Raw genomic sequence first — 20,940 nt, forward strand, 5'->3', positions numbered from 1 at the left:
AGCAAAGTGAATAATCCAAGATGCTTTACCATGTGTGCTGTGGTATATAGGCACAATTGCATGTGTTAAAGAAATAAAAACCAGATCCTACAACCCTTAGTAGTCCTTACTTAAGCTGTTGACTTAAAGAGGACTGTTTATGCAAGTGCGGTTGAAGGATGATGGCATGGTATCCTCTCTCACTGAAGATACCTCTCTCACAGGTACTAGGAAGAACCAGATGATAGTAAAGCAGGATTGGATAGTTGAGTTTGTGATCACTGGGAAAGCCACATGGTAAACTGCCTCGCAGGTGCAAAGGTTGCAGATCTCATGAGACATCTAGACAGACTTATCTGTTGTGCTGGAGAGGAGTCAGTGGTCCTGGTAAATGTAAGTACCAGTGACATAGGGAAAGGTTGGAGAAAGGCCCTGGAGGCCAAATTTAGCCTCCTAGATAGGAGATTAAAGTCCAATACCTCAATGGTAGCATTCTCTGAAATGCTTCCAATTCCAGAAAGACATGCAGAACTGCAGGTTCTATATGTGTGGATGAGATGATGGTGTGGGGAGGAGGGTTTTAGGTTTGTTAGGAACTGGGGAATCTTTTGGGAAAGGAGGCGCCAATACAGGAAAGATGGTTCTACCTAAACCAAAATGGAACCAGACTGCTGGTGTGTAACATTAAAAAGGTTGTAGAGGATTTTTAAACTAAGGGCTGGAGAAAAGCAGACAGGTACAGGGGAGCATATGGTTCAGACAGAAACATCCCTCAAGGATGCATTTATTAAGGAAGAAAGTCTATATCATGGTAAAGAAGATAGGAAAGAAGTTGGTAAAGTACAAGTATGAGCTAGTGAGGAACAATCAAACTTGAAAGTATAAACATGAAGGCAAGCAAATGAATATTGACAAAATGTACAAGTGCTTGTATACAAATGCTAGCATCTAAATACTAAGATGGGTGAACTGGAGTGCCTGGCATTATATGAGGCTGTTGATATAATAGACATCATGGAAATTTGGTGGAATGAGCATAATCAATGGGACATGGTAACTCGAGGGTACAAAATACAATGACAGAGTAGGTTGTGCTGGTGAGGGAGTGGCACTATATATGAAACGAAAGCACAGCATCAAATAAAGTAAACATCTGCAATGAATCAAACTTTACTATAGAATCTCTATGGATAGAAATTCCATGCTTGAACAATAAGAGTATAGCAGTAGGAATATACTACCAACCACCTGATCAGGATGATGATGGTGATTGGGAAATGCTCAGGGAGATTAGAAAGGCTGCAAAGGCAGAAAACATAATAATAATGGGGGATTTCAGCTATCCTCATATTGACTTGGTATATCATCACCTCAGGAAGGGATGCAGAGAGAAATTTTCTAGATACCATAAATGACTGCTTTTTGGAGCGCAGCTTGTCCTGAAACCCACAAAGGGAAACACAATTCTTGATTTAGTCCTAAGTGGAGCACAGGATCTGATCCAAGAGGTGAATATAGCAGAACTGCTTGATAATAGCGACCATCATGTAATTAAATTTAACATCCTTGTGGGGGGGAATGCCAAAGAAACCCACTACAGTAGCATTTAATTACAAGGGGAACTACACAAAAACAAGGAAGATAGTTAAACGGATATTAAAAGGAACAGTCACAAGTGTGACATGCCTGCAAACTGCATGGAAACATCATAATAAATATTAAAAACACCATAATAGAGGCTCAAACTAAATGTATAATCTGAATTAAAGAAAACAGAGGACCAAAAAAATGCCACCACAGCTAAACAGCAGAGTAAAACAGGCACTTAGCAGCAAAAAGGCATCCTTTAAAAATTGAAAGTTAGATCCTAGTGTTCAAAATAGAAAGGAGCATAAATTCTGGCAAGTCCGGTGTAAAAGTATAATAAGGCAGGCCAAGAAAGAATTTGAAGAGCTAAGGACACAAAAACTAGCAGGAAATATGTTTGTAAGTATATCAGAAGCAGGAAATCTGCCAAACAATCAGTGGGACTACTAGACAATCAAGGTGCTAAACAAGCACTCAAGGAAGACAAGACGGGTGCAGAGAATCGAAATGAGTTCTTTACATTGGTTTTCACTGCAGAGGATGGGGGAAGATCTCCATATCTGAACCATTTTTTTTAGGTGACATGTGAGGAACTGTCCCAGATTGAGGTGCAATAGAGGAGGTTTAGGAACAAATTGATAAAGTGAACAGTAATAAGTCACCAGGACCAGGTGGTATTCACCCAAGAATTCTGAAGGAACTCAGATATAAAATTGCAGAACTAGTAACTGTGGTATGTAACCTATTGGTTAAATGAGTCTCTGTACCAGATGACTGGAGGGTAGCTAATGTAACACCAGGTTTTTAAAAAGGCTGCAGAGGCAATGCTGGCAATTACAGGCCGGTAAGCCTAACTTCAGTACCAGGTAAATTGATTAAAACTATAGTAAAGAACAAAATTATCGCACACAGAGATAAATACAATATGTTGGGAAAGAGTGAACATGGCTCTTATACAGGGCCGCCCGGGGGATGGGGGGAGCAAGTGGGTCAATTTGCCCCGGGTCCCACAGGGGCCCCCGCGAGAGTTTTTCGGGGCCCCTGGAGCGGGGTCCTTCACTCACTCCGGGGGCCCCAGAAAACTCTCGCGGGGCCCGGGCCCCCGCGGCCGAAGACCCCAGGCCCCTGAATCCTCTGGGCGGCCCTGCTCTTATAAATGGAAGTCATGCCTCATCAATGTATTAGAATTCTTTAAGGTTGTCAACAAACGTGGACAAGTGTGATCCAGTCAATATAGGGTACTTGGACTTTCAAAAAGGTTTAGACAAGGTCCCTCACCAAAGGCTCTCAAGCAAACTAAGCAGTCATGATATAAGGGAAGGTCTTCTCACGGATCCGTAACTGGTTAAAAGATAGGAAACAAAGGATATGAATAAATGGTCAGTTCTCACAATGAAGAGAGATAAACAACGGGGTACCCCAAGGATCTGGACTGGGACCAGTGCTGTTCAGCATATTCATAAATGATCTGGAAAACTGGGTGAACAGTGAGGGGTCAAAATTTGCAGATGATACAAAATTACTCCAGATAGTTTAGCCCAAAGCTGTCTGTGAAGAGTTACTATGGGATCTCACAAGACTGGGTGACCGAGTAACAAAATGGTAGATGAAATTCAGTGTTGATAAATGCAAAGTAATGCACATTGGAAAACATAATCCCCTATTATACATACAAAATGATGGGGCCACTTTCTTGGAGTCATCGTGGATAGTTCTCTGAAAACATCTGCTCAGTGTGCAGTGGCAGTCAAAAAAAGCTAACATAATGTTAGGAGCCAGGATAGATAATAAGACAGAAAATATCTTCATACCACTATATAAATCTGTGGTACACCCACACCTTGAATATTATATGCACATCTGGTCACCCCATCTCGAAAAAGATATATTAGAATTGGAATAGGTATAGAGAAGGATAACAAAAATGATTAGGGATATGGAACAGCTTCCATGTGAGGAGAGATTAAAAAGACTGTCACTGTTCAGCTCAGAAAACAGACGACTAAGGAGGATTATAAGAGAGGTCTATAAAATCATGAATGTTGTGAATAAAACGAATAAGGAAGTGTTATTTACCCCTTCAAATAACACAAGAACCCAGGGTCACCCAATGAAAATAAGCAGCAGGTTTAAAACAAACATAAGGCAGTACTTTTTCACAAAACACACAATCAGCCTGTGGAACTCATTGCCAGAGGATGTTGTGGAGGCCAAAAGTATAACTGGGTTCAAAAAAGAATTAGATAAGTTAATGCAGGATACAGGAGTGCTGGAATAATTTTTATAGTGGGGGTTCTGAGAGCCATTTAACCAAACTGTAAACCCTATATAGAATAGAAACCACTTCAAGCCAGGGGATGCGGCAGTACCCCCTGCACCGCTAGTTCCAGCACCTCTGGAACTATTGGCTATTAGCCAAGATGGTCAGGTGTCTCCATGCTCCCGGTGTCCCTAAACCTCTGACTTCCAGAAGCTGGGACTGGACAACAGGGGATGGATCACTTGATAATTGTCCTGTTGTGTTCATTTCCTCTGAAGCATCTGGCATTAGGTTATGTCGGAAGATAGAATCCTGGACTAGATAGATCATTGGTCTGACCCAGTATGGCTTTTCTTATGTTTTTATGATAGAACCAATAATGGCAACATTAATGTGACAAGGCTTTTGCTTTTCCAGTTTATATGATTGCTTAGGATTAGTTTGTATGTAGAATCTTCTGACTAAAACTGCAACTGCTGCTACAGCTAAATTGCTGCTATGTGTCCAGGTGATAAATCCTCCTCCTCCACTTGTCACTTTTAGCAGTGCTATTCTTGGGAAAATGTATGCATCTTTTTCCAGTAAGAATGGGGATGGTGATAACATTAGTCTTTGGGTAAGACACTAAAATGATGTGTGTCACATGCATTCATGGGTATCTCATTATTTTAAAAAGAACTTTTGTAATGGAATATTTATGTCTCATTTTTTAAAAATTATTTATTTTATAGGATTTTTTTTTCTTAAATGTAAATCTTCATGGATCCAGGTAAAACTTTCCTGTGATTTGCTCAGCTTAGAAGGCTGCATTCAACAGACAATTTCCTATCCCAGCTCTCTTCTGAACAGCCTACTGAAGAAAGATGAACATGCTGAACAGCCACCACTTTTTGAACTTCTTGCCTACCATACGCCTTTTCATCTTATTAGCAGCTTTGACAGCTGCTGAGGATGTGACTAGTAGCACTTTAAATCACACTGACATGAACTTGGGAGCTGTACCTGTGATTATCTCCATAGTTGATCATATTACAGTCAAGGAAGGGAATAGTGCCTTGATTGACTGCAATGTCCAAGGAAATCCTGCTCCACACTACAAATGGTACAATTCCAATGGTTGTTTGCTGAAGGAAGAAGAGAACAGTGGTAAGGCTTTTATGCTCTGATTAATTTCTTACAATCTAACAAGGATCTTGGCATCCACACTTTGTTTATAATGGACTTTATTATTATATATAGACACGTGTGTAAACGTAACAACCTTATTGTGTTATGCTTTCCTGTGAGGAGGTATGAAAAAATGGCAGTCTCCTGGGGTCATGGCAGCTGTAAATTCATTTGTATACATTCTGCGAGAAAACAATTACAGATTTTAATGTTTTTTGGTTTGGGGTTTTTTTTTGTTTTTTTGTTTTTTGTTTTTGTGGCCACACACAGCAGGAAACAAAAAAGCTGAAGAGATAATATAGAAACAAAAAGGAAAGGATTCTTTTCATCAGCAAATTTGGGTTTGGATCCTAGTCACCACTCCGTTCCCTTTGCTCTGCTCTGGTGGCAAAGAGAGGATACAAAATTGGCTTAAGAGCTAGGTAGGGATTCCCTTTCCATATAGGAATCCCTGGGTGGCATGAAAGTACAGAAACATAGCCACTTCTCTGCCACCTTTGCCTGACCCCACTCCTGCCACAGTGAGAGTATCAGGGGACAGGAGAAGGTATGGCCAGAGCACACTGCATTCCAGTGATTCTGGGACAAAAGAAAAGCCCTAGGGGACATTGGGAGTGGAGTCTTTCCAATCACTGCAAGTTGCACTAGGACTACTCATATGCTTAATGATAATAAGTAAGGTTCTGTGTTTGTTACGGAGGTCACGGATTCCGTGATCTCTGTGATTTCTGCAGCAGCCCCTACGGATGGCCCGGGAGCCTCCTGAGCAGCTTGGGCAGCCCCTGGGCCAGTTGCACCAACCACTGCTGGGGTAGTCTTGGGCCCCCCCATTCCCCAGCAGCAGGGGTTTAGGTGTGGGGGAGCTCAGGGCTGAGGGTTGGTGTGCGGGACGGAGCTCAGCTGGGGGGGGCGGCTCTCCAGAAGGGCAACAGGAACTCCCCTCCCTCAGCTCCTAGCTCCATGCTCTGCCTCAGCCTGCAGGCTCCGCCCCCACAGCTCCCATTGGCCATGGGTCCCAGCCAATGGGAGCTGCAAAAATGGGGCTTGGGGCAGAGTGGAGGCCGCACGTGGAGCTAGGAGCTGGAGAACGCCGCTTCCCAGGAATCAGGTAGGAAGTCTGCCCCAGCCCTGCCACACGCACCCCCCCAGCACCTGCGGTGCCCCCTTGAGCCGCACCCCCCTCCCACACAACCGGGGCCCCCCTGGCCACATCTCCTGCCCCGAGCACCCATGGTGCACCCCCCCAATGCCTCCCTGAGCCACCCCCCACCCACCCCCAAGTTTTAGTCAGGGGTTTATAGTAAAAGTCATGGACAGGTCGTGGGCCTTGAATTTTTGTTTACTGCCCATGACCTGTCCATGACTTTTACTAAAAATACCCGTGACTAAAACATAGCCTTAATGATAAGTACATGCTTAAGTCCTTTGCCAGGTCCTTTGGGACCTTCGTATTACATAAACTTATCTTTATGACATTTAAATTTGGGGATAAATGTAAGTGCACATTATTCCTTTAAGATACAAGTAAGGTGGTTGTAGTTTTATGAAGAGCCATATTGTCCATGTAATAGTTTCATGCTGACCACATTAAACAAATCATAATGAAATAAGATTTTGAGTTATTCACATTAAATGCAGAATGACTTGTCTTATCAATAGCTGACCTGAGAGATAACCCTGATATGATGCAATGATTGACCCAGCTATGTGCACCACAGCATAATGTTTCTGTAACAGCTTTCTGTATTGTGTCTTGTACTAACATATTTATCCATATGGGTACAGAAAGGAACTGACTGAGCTTCAAGCATAGTGTGTAGAAGATAAGGCAGCATATTGTAATTAGTGCTTTGGAGAGCTTTTACTGGAGCTCTCTCAGAAATAGTACTGAACAAAGCACTGTAAATTGCAGGGGTAATACTAAGGCATTATATCACTTCAGCTTAAATTTCCAGTATTACAAGTTGTTTGTCCAGGAGGAAACATACCATCTCCTCCTATAATGGGTGTTTCCTAAAACAAGCTTTTTCCCTAGTGTGTGTATTATAATATTTAAAATGTAGTGCTGAATTGTTCTCATGCAACAGGAAAAGCTCTACACAACAGTGTGGGCAATGAAAGGGGCGAAAATAATAAACAACCGAAAAATACTGTGTTATGGACAATTTGTGCTTGGAATCCACATGGTTTGGCTTAACTGCTATTAGTACTTCCCAAGGTTAAAACAAGTGGTTGCCTAAGGGAGCAAAATGAATGTTCACTGTGGGTATAACTCAGCCAATGCAGAGAATTCATGCAGGACCCTGTGCACCACTTAAGACCCATTTAAGCCTTTAAATATGAGACTTAAGTGGTACATAGGGCCAAATGTAGGCTCTCTGCACTGTCGCTCTGTATGCCCAACTGAGAACTTTAAAGGTTGCATAATTTTCCAGTTTGTTGACGGCAGCAAAAACCTGTGTGCCAACACCAGTACCTTCTCTACACCCAGAATAGTCTTTGTTTCTCAGCAGGCTTGTGCTTTCTGCCAGAATCTTTTGGCACAAAACCAAACACTGTCTAAATGCAATTATGTCATTTGTAACAGCTGCAGCAGGAATACATCAGCAAGCCATTTTGTGATTTTACAATGAATAAAGATCCTACTGATTAAGAAGAGGATTAGCAATACCAATGCTTTATATATTACACTATATTATAAGTGGGGCCACCTATTATGAAGGTTGCCTGACACTTCCTTTTATAAGACCCTATTTTTAGTTGCTTATAACTTTGCCAAACTATTACCATTTGGGCTGAAATGTTCCATGCTGGGTGTCTGCCTCAGACTGAAATTTTCTTTAAAAAAAAAAAAATCAGCAAAACCAGTTTGGCTGTTTCCAAGGATGAGGTTAAAGAAAGATGTGTTGTCTTGTCCATGTTAAATTTGGCCTCATTGTAAGCTATTGAAAAAAAAAAAACATTGCAGTTCACACATGCTTGGTAGAGATTTGCTAGCACTTCGGAGCTAAATTCTTCCAAAGATTGTGTTCTCATTGGACATGCTCTAGCTCACAGTTGACTTTCCCTGCAGTTGCAGCTCTGTGTTGCTATGGGTTGGACCAGGACCAGGCATTGGAACTGCAAGCGAAACTGTATCTCCTAGGCTCTCAGTGATCTTCATGATGTTCAAGAGAAGGAAGTTGCCTGATTCAAATGTACAGGGGACAAGAGCTGGATAAGGGGGTGAGGTGCTGGTGGAAATAGATCCTGACAAGGCGCTTGGAGAGTGTTGGGGGGATGAGCTTAGATGCTGGTAAGGGGGGGGCTGTAGAGGAAAAAAGAAAATGGGAGTTGGGATAGGCAAGGAGACTGGGAGCCAAGAAGCTTAGGAGCCAGGGAGGGGGAAACTGAGATCACATCAGGAATGGGGGTAGATGGGGACCAGCTGGGCAAGTAGACTGGGAATGAGGGGGGGAGCTGGGCTGGGGAGGGAAGGGAAACAGATGTGTTGAGGAGCCAGGATGCGGGGGGAGAACTGGAAGTGGCTGGGTAAGGAGACAGACTTGGGATTAGAAGCCTGAAGAGCAGAGACTGGGCCTGGCAAGGTGAAAGGGTGGGACTGGGATAAGGATCCCAGGGTGGGAAAGAGACAGGACTGAGACATGGACAGATTAGAGGAGACAGGATAGAAGGAGTCAAGTTTATGGGGAATGGGTCGATGGGTCTGTGACCACTAGTACACACTGCCCTCCAGAACAAGTCACCATTCCTCACCATCTCGCAATTCCTGCATCTGGCCTTTCCTTTGTTGTCAGCAAAAATCCACTGGCAGAGTTTGTGTCCCATCTCCCTTTAGTGCTAGCGCATATAGAGACTGAAAACCTACAGCTGTTATCAGTTGCTTCATTAGTTCAAGTGGCAAGGTCTGTGCGGCGGATCTACAGGTTTCAACCCTGCTGATGACCAAGCAGTATAATGGGTCAGTCTATATGGTGGTCAGTATAATGCCACACGATGGAATTTCTGTTTTAGAAATTTGCTTTTTAAAAACTTAGGAAATGAGACACATGCAAAAAAAAAAAAAAAACCCTGTGTTCAAAGAATGTTAAGGTTGCAAAGCCAGACACTCAAAAGTTAGGAAATGCCAGAATTAAAATTGCATGTGCAAACTTTTGTGTATTCATTATGATACAGTCTTTAATTACATGGCCACATGCCGCTTTTTTTCAACAGGACCTCAGTTCCCAAGCATCAAAATGGGATAATAATACCATCTATTCTTGCTTTACTTCACAGTCTTAGCATTCTTTTAATGTAGTGGTTTTTGGATATAATAATATAGAGAATTCCACACCCCATCCTAAAATATTTTATATGGTTAGACAAAAAAACTTTAGGGCTCAGTTCTGACACCCTTACTCTGTAAGTTGTCTCCTTGTAATCAGCTGGGCTACTTACATAGTAAGGTACTCAACGTAAATGAAGGTGGCAGAATCAGATCATAGTTAAGATTATTTAACTGATTATACATTATAATATTGTTAGAATACTAAATTAATCTAAAAAGTACATTAACTACAAAAACAACAAGGAGTCTGGTGGCACCTTAAAGACTAACAGATTTATCTGGGCATAAGCTTTTGTGGGTAAAAACCTCACTTCTTCAGATGCATAGAGTGAAAGTTACAGATGCAGGTATTATATACTGACACATGGAGAGCAGGGAGTTACTTCACAAGTGGAGAACCAGTGTTGACAGGGCCAATTCAATCCGGGTGGATGTAGTCCACTCCCAATAATAGATGAGGAGGTGTCAATTCCATTTACACAAATCGGTCATCAGGAATGGTAACATACAAAAGTCAGTAAGTGAACACTTCAATCTCCCTGGTCATTCTATTACAGATTTAAAAGTCACTATCATTGAACAAAAAAACTTCAGAAACAGACTTCAAAGAGAAACAGCAGAACTAAAATTCATTTGCAAATTTAACACCATTAATCTGGGCTTGAATAGGGACTGGGAGTGGCTGGCTCATTACAGAAGCAGCTTTTCCTCTCCTGGAATTGACACCTCCTCATCTATTATTGGGAGTGGACTACATCCACCCTGATTGAATTGGCCCTGTCAACACTGGTTTATCCACTTGCGAAGTAACTCCCTGCTCTCCATGTGTCAGTATATAATGCCTGCATCTGTAACTTTCACTCTATGCATCTGAAGAAGTGAGGTTTTTACCCACAAAAGCTTATGCCCAAATAAATCTTTTAGTCTTTAAGGTGCCACCAGACTCCTTGTTGTTTTTGTAGATACAGACTAACATGGCTACCCCCGCTACATATTAACTACAAAGTTCCACACTTCTTATTACTAATAACTAACTTTCTAATGTACTAGGGAATTTATATATATGGTCGCTATGAACATAACTGTACTTTAACATTTTTGTTTTGTTTCCCTATTATTTTAATCTGCCATAGTGTATTTTATTATTTATACTGTGGCTTAGTACACAGCATGTCTAGAACTTCTTCATTCCATAATGTTATGTACAAAGGAAAACCTGTAGACATGGAAAATTCTGACGAGCTTACAATGTTTGGATGGTGAGGTCCTGGTACTGCAAAGACTTACCCACCTGCTCATCATTACACACTTGATTAGTATTGGGAGTTTTCAGACATTGCAAATCCATAAGAATAAGAGTGCAGAACTAATAATGTGGTTGAAAAATAATTAGGAACTCCAAAAATGTTAAGTAGGCTTATGCATAGATTTTCACTGAGGATAAATGTGCAAACTAACTATGAAACCTTTAGGATGAGCCATATTTTGAGTTAGAATAATTTTCAAAAAGAGGAAAGCCACTAATATTCCAAATTGAAGCTGGCTTGTCTGATTAATTTCAAATTACACATAATATGCTTCCATAGCATAAGACTAAGAATCCAAGAACTAAAAGACGCTTTTAAACAAACAAACAAATCTCCATGGAGAGAGAAGATGAAATCGGAGGGGGAGAGAATTAAATACACACGCACGCACACACATACCCCACATCAAGAGGTGAGGTTGTCAGTGCAGGCATTGCCACTGCTGTTGTGTCTGTGCCACTTTCTCTCTGTAATTGCAGATCCTGTGCCACTGCCTTTAGCCACCCTTGTGCTGTTGTTCAGAGGATCAGCATGGAGAGCCACTGTGTGGTATTCAGGGAGACACAGAAACATCCAGAATTAGTAAAGCTACACTGTCCATTTGTTCTCTACTCCCTGTCCATACTCTGGAATTTACTGCAGAGTTTAAGTGATGCAGGACCTTAAACCAGCCCTCCACACCCATGGTGAACATCATCTTTTAAGCCAGTCTTTCAATTTATCAAACCCACACTACAAACCAACTGAATAGGGCATACATATCTCCCTAGGGTCTAAAAAATAGTGGTGTTTGTCACTATAATAGGGTTACCATATTTCAGCAAGCAAAAAAGAGGACGGGAGGAGCCCCGCCCTAGCCCCGCCCCTGCCCCTCCCACTTCCCACTTCCCGCCCCCCCAGAACCCCCAACCCTCCCCCCGTTCCTTGTCCCCTGACTGCCCCCCAGGACTCCACTCCCTATCTAAGCCTCCCTGCCTCTTGTCCCCTGACTGCCCCAACCCTTATCCACACCCCCACCCCCAGACAGACCCCTGGGACTCCCACGCCCCATCCAACCACTCCCCACCCCCTGACAGCCCCCCCCAGAACTCCCAACCCATCTAAACCCCTCTGCTCCCTGTCCCCTGACTGCTCCGATCCCTCTCCCCACTCCTGCCCCCTGACAGCTCCCCCCCAGAACTCCCAGCCCCCTACCCCCCGCTCCTTGTCCCCTGACTGCCCCCTCCTGGGACCCCTGCTCCTAACTGCCCTCCAGAACCCCACCCCCTACCTAAGACTCCCTGTTCCTTGTCCCCTAACTGCCCCCTCCTAAGACCCCCCCCAACTGCCCCCCAGGACCCTACCCCCTACCTGTACCCTGACTGCCCAAAACTTTCTCCACTCCCCCCAAAAAGCCCCCCCCCTGTTTCTTGACTGCCCCCTCCAGAACCTCCCTGGCCCCCTTACCCTGCTGCTCAGAACAGGGTGTTGGGCTCTGTGCGAGCCGAGCCGGACACATGGCTGCGCTCCCCAGCACAACAAAACCCGGTCCCTGGCCCTGCACAGTGCTGCCGGACTGGGCTGCAAGGGAGCTGCCGGCTCAGAATGCAGGGCGGATCCGGCTCCTCTATAGCTGCTCCAGAATCCAGCCCGGGACTTTCCTGCAGCCCTCCCAGCTGCTCGCTCTGCTCTGCGGGGGGGAAATCCCGGACATTGTGAGTGCTTTACAAATTCCCCCCGGACGCTATTTTTAGAACAAAAAGGAGGACATGTCCGGGTAAATCCGGACGAATGGTAACCCTATACTATAACAAAACACCAGAAAATTTACAATCTTCATTGGATTCAACAATGATCTAGGTGACTTATCAGGTCTTCTATCTCAAACTTCTATTATTCATTAAAATTCAGCATTTTATGAAGTACCGCATGAGTTTGGGATGCTGTCCGCAGTAGGTAATTAGGTTTTTAACTTGTTTGACTATGATAGATATACAATATAGTTTATTGTGGATAGCGAAACATTTTTAAAATGCGACCTGAGTATAATCAGTGATCTTCACAATAGCGGAAATTGTATTGTGGTGGGATCCTAAAAGCAGACATGTTTTTGTGACGACAAGTGATTCACTCTAGTATAGTCTACGTTGTTGCCATTTTTCTAAATTCTGGAGCCAGTATGACAAAACTGATGATTAAAATGTGATACTCCCCATATAAACAAATGTTTTGGACTGACTTCTTCTATATCTTTCCTGCAGGAAAATGGTGGTTTCTTGACAATGGGCTACTGAACATTACCAGCGTGTCTTTTGACGATAGAGGTAAATACACATGTGTTGCTTCTAACATCTATGGCACTGTGAATAATACTGTGACTCTGAGGGTCGTCTTTACTTCCGGAGATATGGGGATCTATTACATGATTGTCTGCCTCGTAGCTTTTACCATTGTTATGATCTTGAACATTACCAGGCTGTGTATGATGAGCAGCCATCTGAAGAAAACTGAGAAAGCCATCAACGAGTTTTTCAGAACAGAAGGAGCAGAGAAACTACAAAAAGCCTTTGAGATTGCTAAGCGTATCCCAATCATTACCTCAGCCAAAACTCTTGAGCTTGCCAAAGTAACCCAGTTCAAAACCATGGAATTTGCTCGCTACATTGAGGAACTTGCCCGAAGTGTTCCTCTGCCACCTCTCATCATGAACTGCAGGACTATAATGGAAGAAATCATGGAGGTGGTTGGCTTGGAAGAACAGGGACAGAACTTTGTACGACAAGCAGCAGAAGGCCAGGAGACTACTGATGGAGATGATATGTTTATGATTCCTAATGCACTAAAGCGCAGCGACTCTCCCACAGCTGACTCTGAGGCATCATCACTGCATGAACCACCACAGCAGATTGCGATAAAAGTGTCAGTTCATCAGCTGTCCAAAAAGGACTGTATAGATGACCAGTCACAAGACAGTGTGCAATTAGAAATTAAGGAAGAAGAGATTCCTCAAACACCAGCATCTCCTACTGACCCAATTCCTGAGCCTTCTACTGAACTAAACTCTAATGATATAGCATTGGCAACTGACAAAAATACATGTTTTATTTATGAAAGCCATGTATGATGATTATTCTGTGAATCTATGCATAGAAAATCAGGTGGAGCTCCTTTAAAAATAGATATTATACTTGCCGCTAAGCCTTACCTGGAGCATAGCAAAAGCATGCATGTGGATTATTTGATATTTTCTTCTTTGAGTTAATTTTACTATGATGTATGACAGAGTAATTACTATTATATTAATACTAATTGCTCTTTTTGGTTTAGGAGTTTTTTTCAGAAACATTTACCTCAGTAATTTCTAGGTTGTTGTCAACTTCAGTGACCTCCTGGAAGTCATTTGTAGTGTTAAAGACACTTAGATTTACTAAACATAAAACTGTTCTTCATTTTTCTCCTTCCGCTTCCTCTCTTCCCTCTGCTGCATTTTTGTGAAACTGTTCCCATGAATTTGAAACATTGCCCAGGAGGCAGGATTTCAGTAGCCAAATAAAATCCTAGTTAGATCCCATTTACCAAGCATCTTTGCCAAGCTGCATTGTGAATTAGAGGGCTATTAAAGAAGGTTAAATGTGTCTTTTTCATTTGAGACCATTTTATTTATGTTTAGACAGTGGGGAAATAGGTTTCCCTACCCCTTAGACTGAAGAAGCCAATAAGTGTTCATTCATACAGATGATATACAATGTATTTGTTTCTACAGAAAAGAAAGCACTTTATTTCTGCCAGAAGGCTACAGTACAAACACGGATTAGATTTTTTTCATATATTTAACCATCTGTTGACTTTACCAGAAGTTTATATCAAGAAGGACTATGGGTGTCCAAAATTTATTGTCTTGTTTTGCTTACATGGTAGAAGTAAATGGAACCAGGTGACTTTATATAACCTGTCAGGAGTGTAGATTCAGTAAAAGTATTGTACACTCCAGTAATTTGTTGCAGGTGAGGCTGAAGTGGTAAAAGATCCTTGTTTATCAGGATTTCCTTTTTCTGCAGTGTAATTTCCTGATGAACAAAAACAAGTGCATTCATAATCATAATCTTTTTAATCTAGCAGTGAGTTAAAAAATTAGTCAAATACACCTCTACCCTGATATAACGTGACCTGTTATAACACGAATTCGGATATAACGCGGTAAAGCAGCGCTCCGGGGGGGCGGGGCGGCGCACTCCAGCGGATCAAAGCAAGTTCGATATAACTTAATTTCACCTATAATGCGGTAAGATTTTTTGGCTCCCGAGGACAGCGTTATATCGGGGTAGAGGTGTACTTGCTATTAAGTCATAATGGTCACCTCAGTGCATAAAAATGGACAATGATCACAAACTGTGTTATGATTTGCTATTTTAAAAAAATCCTCATCAAATTGAGATCTCCTGGGGTGAGGGGTTCACTGACATCTGAGCAAATGTGACTCCATCTGTATATAGCTTTCATAATCATGGCAAGTGGGGCATATGTCTGTCATTGGAGATTTTTAAGAGCAGGTTAGCCAAACACCTGTCCAGGATGGTCTAGAGAAGACTTAGTCCTTCCTTAGCTGGAGACTGGACTAATAGACCTCTTGAGGTCTCTTCCAGTCCTACGATTCTATAATATTAGGATCATGGAGTTATGCTAGGATATTAATGAACTGCAGGGGTGGGGGAGGGAAGAGGGATAGTGTCTATTTCAGAAGTACTGTAATATTATGCACTACTGGATGAGCATGGAACGAGATCACTTACAAGCTAGAATTTGTGCATGATGAACAGTATGTTATTTAATCATCTGATACACATTTCACTTGGAATTGCTGAGCAGACCATGGTCTGTTCACTTTGGAGAAGGGCTACCATGCATTAGATCAAGTGTTAGAGATAACCTGGAGTCAATTACTCCGGAGTGTTGTGGAGAGAGAATTCGTTTAGACTGCTGAGAAATTGGTGAGCTTGGGCCACCCAGACATTTCCCAACAGCTGTCACAGCTAGTACAACTTTGAGCAGTGCTGGTGTTTGGCTTGGAGGAGATCAGATATGTTCACCGCATAAATAGTTGGGGACAAACAAGGTCACTGAAACTGCAGCCATCAGAAGGTGGATAACAATGGTGGTGGTGGCCCTGAATGGAGTGCTGAGTATCCTCAGGACCCAGTTCAGTTACAATCCACTGAGATACACTGAAGTAGCTAAGATATGCACCTGCCCCCACCCGTAAAATATGGAAAATGTCCCTTTCCTTACATTTCTATGGCCAATGGGTATGAAACAAAAAATAAGAGGCCCAACTTGACTAATTTTTTTTAGGGTGCTATCAGCTGTATGTGCAAGTTATAGCCATTTAAATGCCAGCTATTTGACTGCACCCAGTAGTCAGGTAATTTGACATCTAAATGTGCACTTTCACAAACAGAAATATGCTGGGGCAAGGCCTCTTTAAAATTTGGCCCAAAATGTATAATTAGTTGCAGTTACGTGAAACAAAACTAGACCATACTGTGCAGAAGAAGAGACAGGAGTGTGTTAGAATGATGTTTATCATGACCTGTGAGAGTGAAAGTGCTCATCAAGTGAAACACACTGTAAGCTCTTCAGTCTGAAGTACATTTTTGTTTTATGTTCTTATCCTTTTTGTTTTAATCACTTATTTGCTCTTGCAACAAAAAGGAGATTTTACATAAAGCAAGGGTGGAAGTGTGCACTGAGTTCTTTTAATTTGTCTTAATTATTTATACTAAAGAGACATATTGATATTCCTAATTGTTTAATGTTTAGCAAAAAATGGTTTCATACTATAAAGTGACTTGCCTGTTGCTCAGTGAAAGTAATTTTCTCATGAAGAGCCACCCGGTTTTTCATAGCAGAATGCTATACATTTAGGAAGAGATTACTCCTCTAGTTTGTGAGCAACTCTGGACTGCGGTTGTGTCATCTCTTGAGGTCTTTTGGGCCCCACAAAGGGGCTTAGGTTCCTAAACCCCCAGTTTTAAGCATCACTACCATCTTCAAAATCCCCTCTCAGCTGCCACCTAACCCTGGAGGCAAAGGGATAAAAAAAAAAATCAATATTTTGAAACCAAAAAAATCAAACTTATTTAAATTAGATATTTTGTATTTAAATTAAATTCAGATTTATTTTTTAAAACCAAACCTATTTAAAAATACATTTGAAAGTGACAACGTATGTTGAAGGCTAAAATTATTATAAGCTATTAAAACCATTTAAATATAAAAATATTAAGCAATACATGTTTGCTGCCAAGTTTTCAAGAAAACCATACCCACGAACTGGTGGAAGTTACTGGAAACAGAGTTTGTTGAAATACTAAACTAGTTCTGACAGCAGTAGCCTCTTCTGCAATTGCAGAGAGAATATTTTCCTCATTTCAGTTTATTCAGCTAGTTAAATTCAATGAGTAGTTCATTCAAAGTTAAGAAGCCAATTGGGAGTTGAAAAAGCAGGAAAGCTTGTTTACCCTCTCCTACTTGAAGAATTAAAAACTAGGTGTGAGAGAATGAGATCTACTAGTTCTAAAATCTCAAAGGGCACGATGACTAGAAACAATCAGTTCAATTCATTAACTACAGATAATATTTCTTTTGTTTAATAAATCAGTTTTAAATGCAAAACATGTTTTGATAAACTTTCCTGTGTATTCAGCACTCTTAAGGTAGTTTTATTTAATAAAAAAGTTAAAATGCTGTTTTAGTGCACTTTTAATTAAATTTGAGTTTCCATCCAAAGAGAGCTTGATACACATCACAAGTAAAAAATAAATAATCTGGTAAATAAGGGATGCATCATTCACCATTTTCTAACATGATAAAATATTTAAAAATTAAGAATCTGAATAAATGTAAATTAAGCTATATACTTGTTTAAATAAATATATATAGATATATTACATCCTACTGGTTAGTAAAAAGAAGCACCAAAGATTATATTTAGTTGCAAATAACATGTTTTAATAGTACTAACTAATGAGAATCAACCTTTCTTTAGGAAAATAATTAAAAAGTACAAATGCAAAACACGATTTACACTAATTATTTAAATCAAGGTTTTCTGCTTGGTGATTTAAACCATGATTAAAATTGGTGATTTAAATCAATCCACCTTGCCTGTAGGTGCCTAAAGTCCTAATGTAAAAGTTCCTTAAGAGCTTGAGGGCTTGTGTATACTGCATGCTAAATCAATCAGCGGCATCAATTTAGCGGATCTGGTGAATACGTGATGAGTCAATGGCAGAGCACTCTCCTGTCGACTTCAGTACTCTACCTCCCCAAGAAGCGAGATGTAACTGACATTGACTTAAGCAGCAGTGTAGACCAGGCCTAAGTTACTGCCTCTGGGCATGTACACTGCTGCTCTAGCAGGCATCCGGACGCCCATCTCACTCCTAAGCCCCAGTGCAATCCTCAAACCAGGTGGCGATGGGCAGAGCAATGCCTATTCCATTTTAGTTCCCCCCTGTGTCTGATGAGGAGAAGGGGTTTGAACAGGGGTTTCCCATCTCAGTGGGCTATGGGATATTCCAATGTGAGTCTCAGTCTCTTGTTGAAGCTGTTCCACTTTGTATTAAATATTAATTAAGCCACTGGGGGAAGGAATGACTCTATAGCCTAGTTATCAGTGCATTCATGACAGAAGTAGGAGACCCCATTCAAGTCCCTTCTCCTCAGGGAGCAGTGGGAATTGACCCTGGTCTCCCACATCTTATCCTAACCACTGCTGGCCTAAGGGTTATGATGAAGGCCACCTCCTCCAGTTGTTTTGTTTGGAGCTAAGCAGCAGACATTCTTGAAAGAAACAGTTTAGGCACCTAAGCCACCTGCCTCCAAGAGAGAGGTTCCCAGTTGTGGATTACGAGCTGAGATAGGTGCCTCCCTCCAGTACAGGCTTAAGCCATGCCCCCCATGAAGTTCAACATCTAAGACACACCCCTCTAATGGGTATCTCCCATTGGCTAGTTTAGGCAGCTCACACCTAGCATGCTGGCTTTTGTGGATCCCATTCTCAAGCACCTATATCCCCCATGCATTGTATAGGGAGTCAAGGCTCTGATTCATGCTTTGTGGATTCCAGTGATTTTTTAGGCACCTACATGTTAGGCATTGTGATGCCTACGTCCCTTGAGGATCCAGGCCACAATGTCTAGCACAGTGGAGTTCTGATCCTGATTAAGGCCCCTATGCTCTCCTGCAATCTGTTCAATAATAATTATTAATAAATTACAGTAATAGTATGAGGCCAAATAACCCCATGGTTTCCAGCAAAATAAAATCTATACTTCAAGGAAATTTATTTATTTTTCAAAGGGCTGGACCATGCAAAGTGAATAATGAAGCGCAGGCTTTAAAGTGCACAGTGAACCAATTCTTAGCTAAATTGCTTGTATCTGATGCTCAGAGAGGCATAATAAGTGAATTTCTGGCCCCATTTACGTCAATGGGAGTTTTGACACTGGAGCTAGGATTTCACCCAATTAAACCTTAAAGTTCATAGATGATGCTGGTTCAATCAATGTAATCTGAAGGCTTTCTTTCTCTATGCACCCAGAAAAATGTTTGAAAGGTAAATATAACTTTTGGGGGCATATAATAGTTTGGTCATAATTAATGTGTTACTTGGTTGAATGAAAAATAGTTTTATGTGGGGTAAATGTAGGTTTGTAATAGTTCTGTTTTAAATATGTTCTCTCTGTTTTCATAGAGGTTGAGTAATCTTCAGTATCTTTTTGGATCTATTGTGTTACACCTATAAGCATAATGTTTAGTAAATGCTTTTAAGCACTCATTTTGCTGTAGTGATGTGGCAAACAAGGTCTGAAGATCTCATTCCACCTCTTCCTCCTAGCCTATTTAATCATAATCTATCTAAAATGAACTGTGTTTCATAATATGATGAAAGAATAACATTTGGAAATAGCTAGTATAAATGTTTTGATGGAACTATAATTATATTTCTAGTATTTACATTATTACATAACTTTAATTTATATCCAGGATAGTTTCATCACACACCTTAAGCACTTAAAAGGAATAGGAGTGATAAATTACCTATAATTTGGCCTAGGCACACCTTTTTACACTATTATTATTTGTTAAGCATCAGTGTGTTTGGTACCATACAACACTCAAAATGCGGAAAGTCCCTGTTCAGACAAATTATGTTCTAAACGTATCATGCAGACTAATCCAATTTTAGAACGAAATAAGGGGATCTTGTGTTCTTAATGCAGCTACACCCTTCATGGTCATCCCTATATGTCAAGAACTGAAAGTACTGTAACATATAATCAGGGTTTCCTGACCAGCTTTGCTAAAGTAAGTTACCTACATACTGATTCAGAATAACTCATTTTTAAAAAAGCGGTAATACCCAGTGGTAAATTCAGAGACTTGAAAGTTATTACCAAGAATATACTGGCAAATCACTATTTAAAGTGTTGGTCTCCTTGGTATCGATCATACTTTGTGGGACTGCTTAAACTTTCTTAGATGCTAAGAAAATGCTTGCTCCAAATTACAAGTTATATTTCAGTAATTCTGGAAGTTTTCTTTTTTTTTTATGTTACAACAAATGTAAAAGACCTATGAATGTGTTCTGCTGATCAGAAGCATAGTTACTGTATTTTGCTTTTAAGAACTGTCAATTCTAAGATTTTCACAGCCATAAATCACAAAGAGAAACCAGTTCATGCTAAAGTGGCAAAAATGTGATCTAGCTTGTAAATTGATCATTGTTTCAATAAAGAATTTGCACAGAGTATATTGTGTGTTTGCTGATATGAAAACAGCAGTGATTACTCAGAAAAATTATGGTGCTGTTGCAAAACAGCAGTATCTGAAGTTTGAACCGACACTGTGATGGGGTGAATCCCCATCACAGGCAAGAAAGAGTTAAAGGCCAGTTAGACATTCACTCCACCTGGCGTGAGCCACAATTTGATAGTTTCTTCTCAGCCAAAGAGGCGAGACTATGTGTCTGATAATTCTGTTCTTTACTATAGTTTCTACCAATTTTCCCAGCACTGAAGTTAGGCTCACTGGCCTGTAATTGCCAGGATTACCTCTAGAACTCTCTTAAAAATCGGCATTACATTAGCCACCTTCCAGTCATCTGGTATAGAGGCTTGTTTCAGCAGTAGGTTACATACTACAGTTAGTAGTTCTTCAATTTCATATTTCTGTTCCTTCAGAACTCTTGTGTGAAACCATCTGGTCTGGGTGACGTATTACTGTTTAATTTATCCATTTATTCTAGATCCTCTTCTATGGACACATCA

The 20,940-nt window shown here is 41.1% G+C and overlaps 1 protein-coding gene across 2 annotated transcripts in view; it reads left to right on the plus strand.

Moving 5' to 3' along the window:
* The window catches only part of MFAP3L (microfibril associated protein 3 like), a 33,627-nt gene extending 13,206 nt beyond the window's left edge, over positions 1–20,421 (plus strand). For both annotated transcript variants that reach the window (XM_054030974.1, XM_054030975.1), the window contains exons 2-3: positions 4,558–4,972; positions 12,871–20,421. In XM_054030974.1, the coding sequence (XP_053886949.1) occupies positions 4,690–4,972; positions 12,871–13,733 (1,146 nt within the window). In that variant the 5' untranslated portion in view covers positions 4,558–4,689 and the 3' untranslated portion in view covers positions 13,734–20,421. The remainder of the gene's footprint in view (positions 1–4,557; positions 4,973–12,870) is intronic.
* The last annotated feature ends 519 nt before the right edge of the window (positions 20,422–20,940 follow it).

This window comes from Malaclemys terrapin, chromosome 5 (assembly GCF_027887155.1).
Source record: "Malaclemys terrapin pileata isolate rMalTer1 chromosome 5, rMalTer1.hap1, whole genome shotgun sequence".
NCBI lineage: Eukaryota > Metazoa > Chordata > Testudines > Emydidae > Malaclemys > Malaclemys terrapin.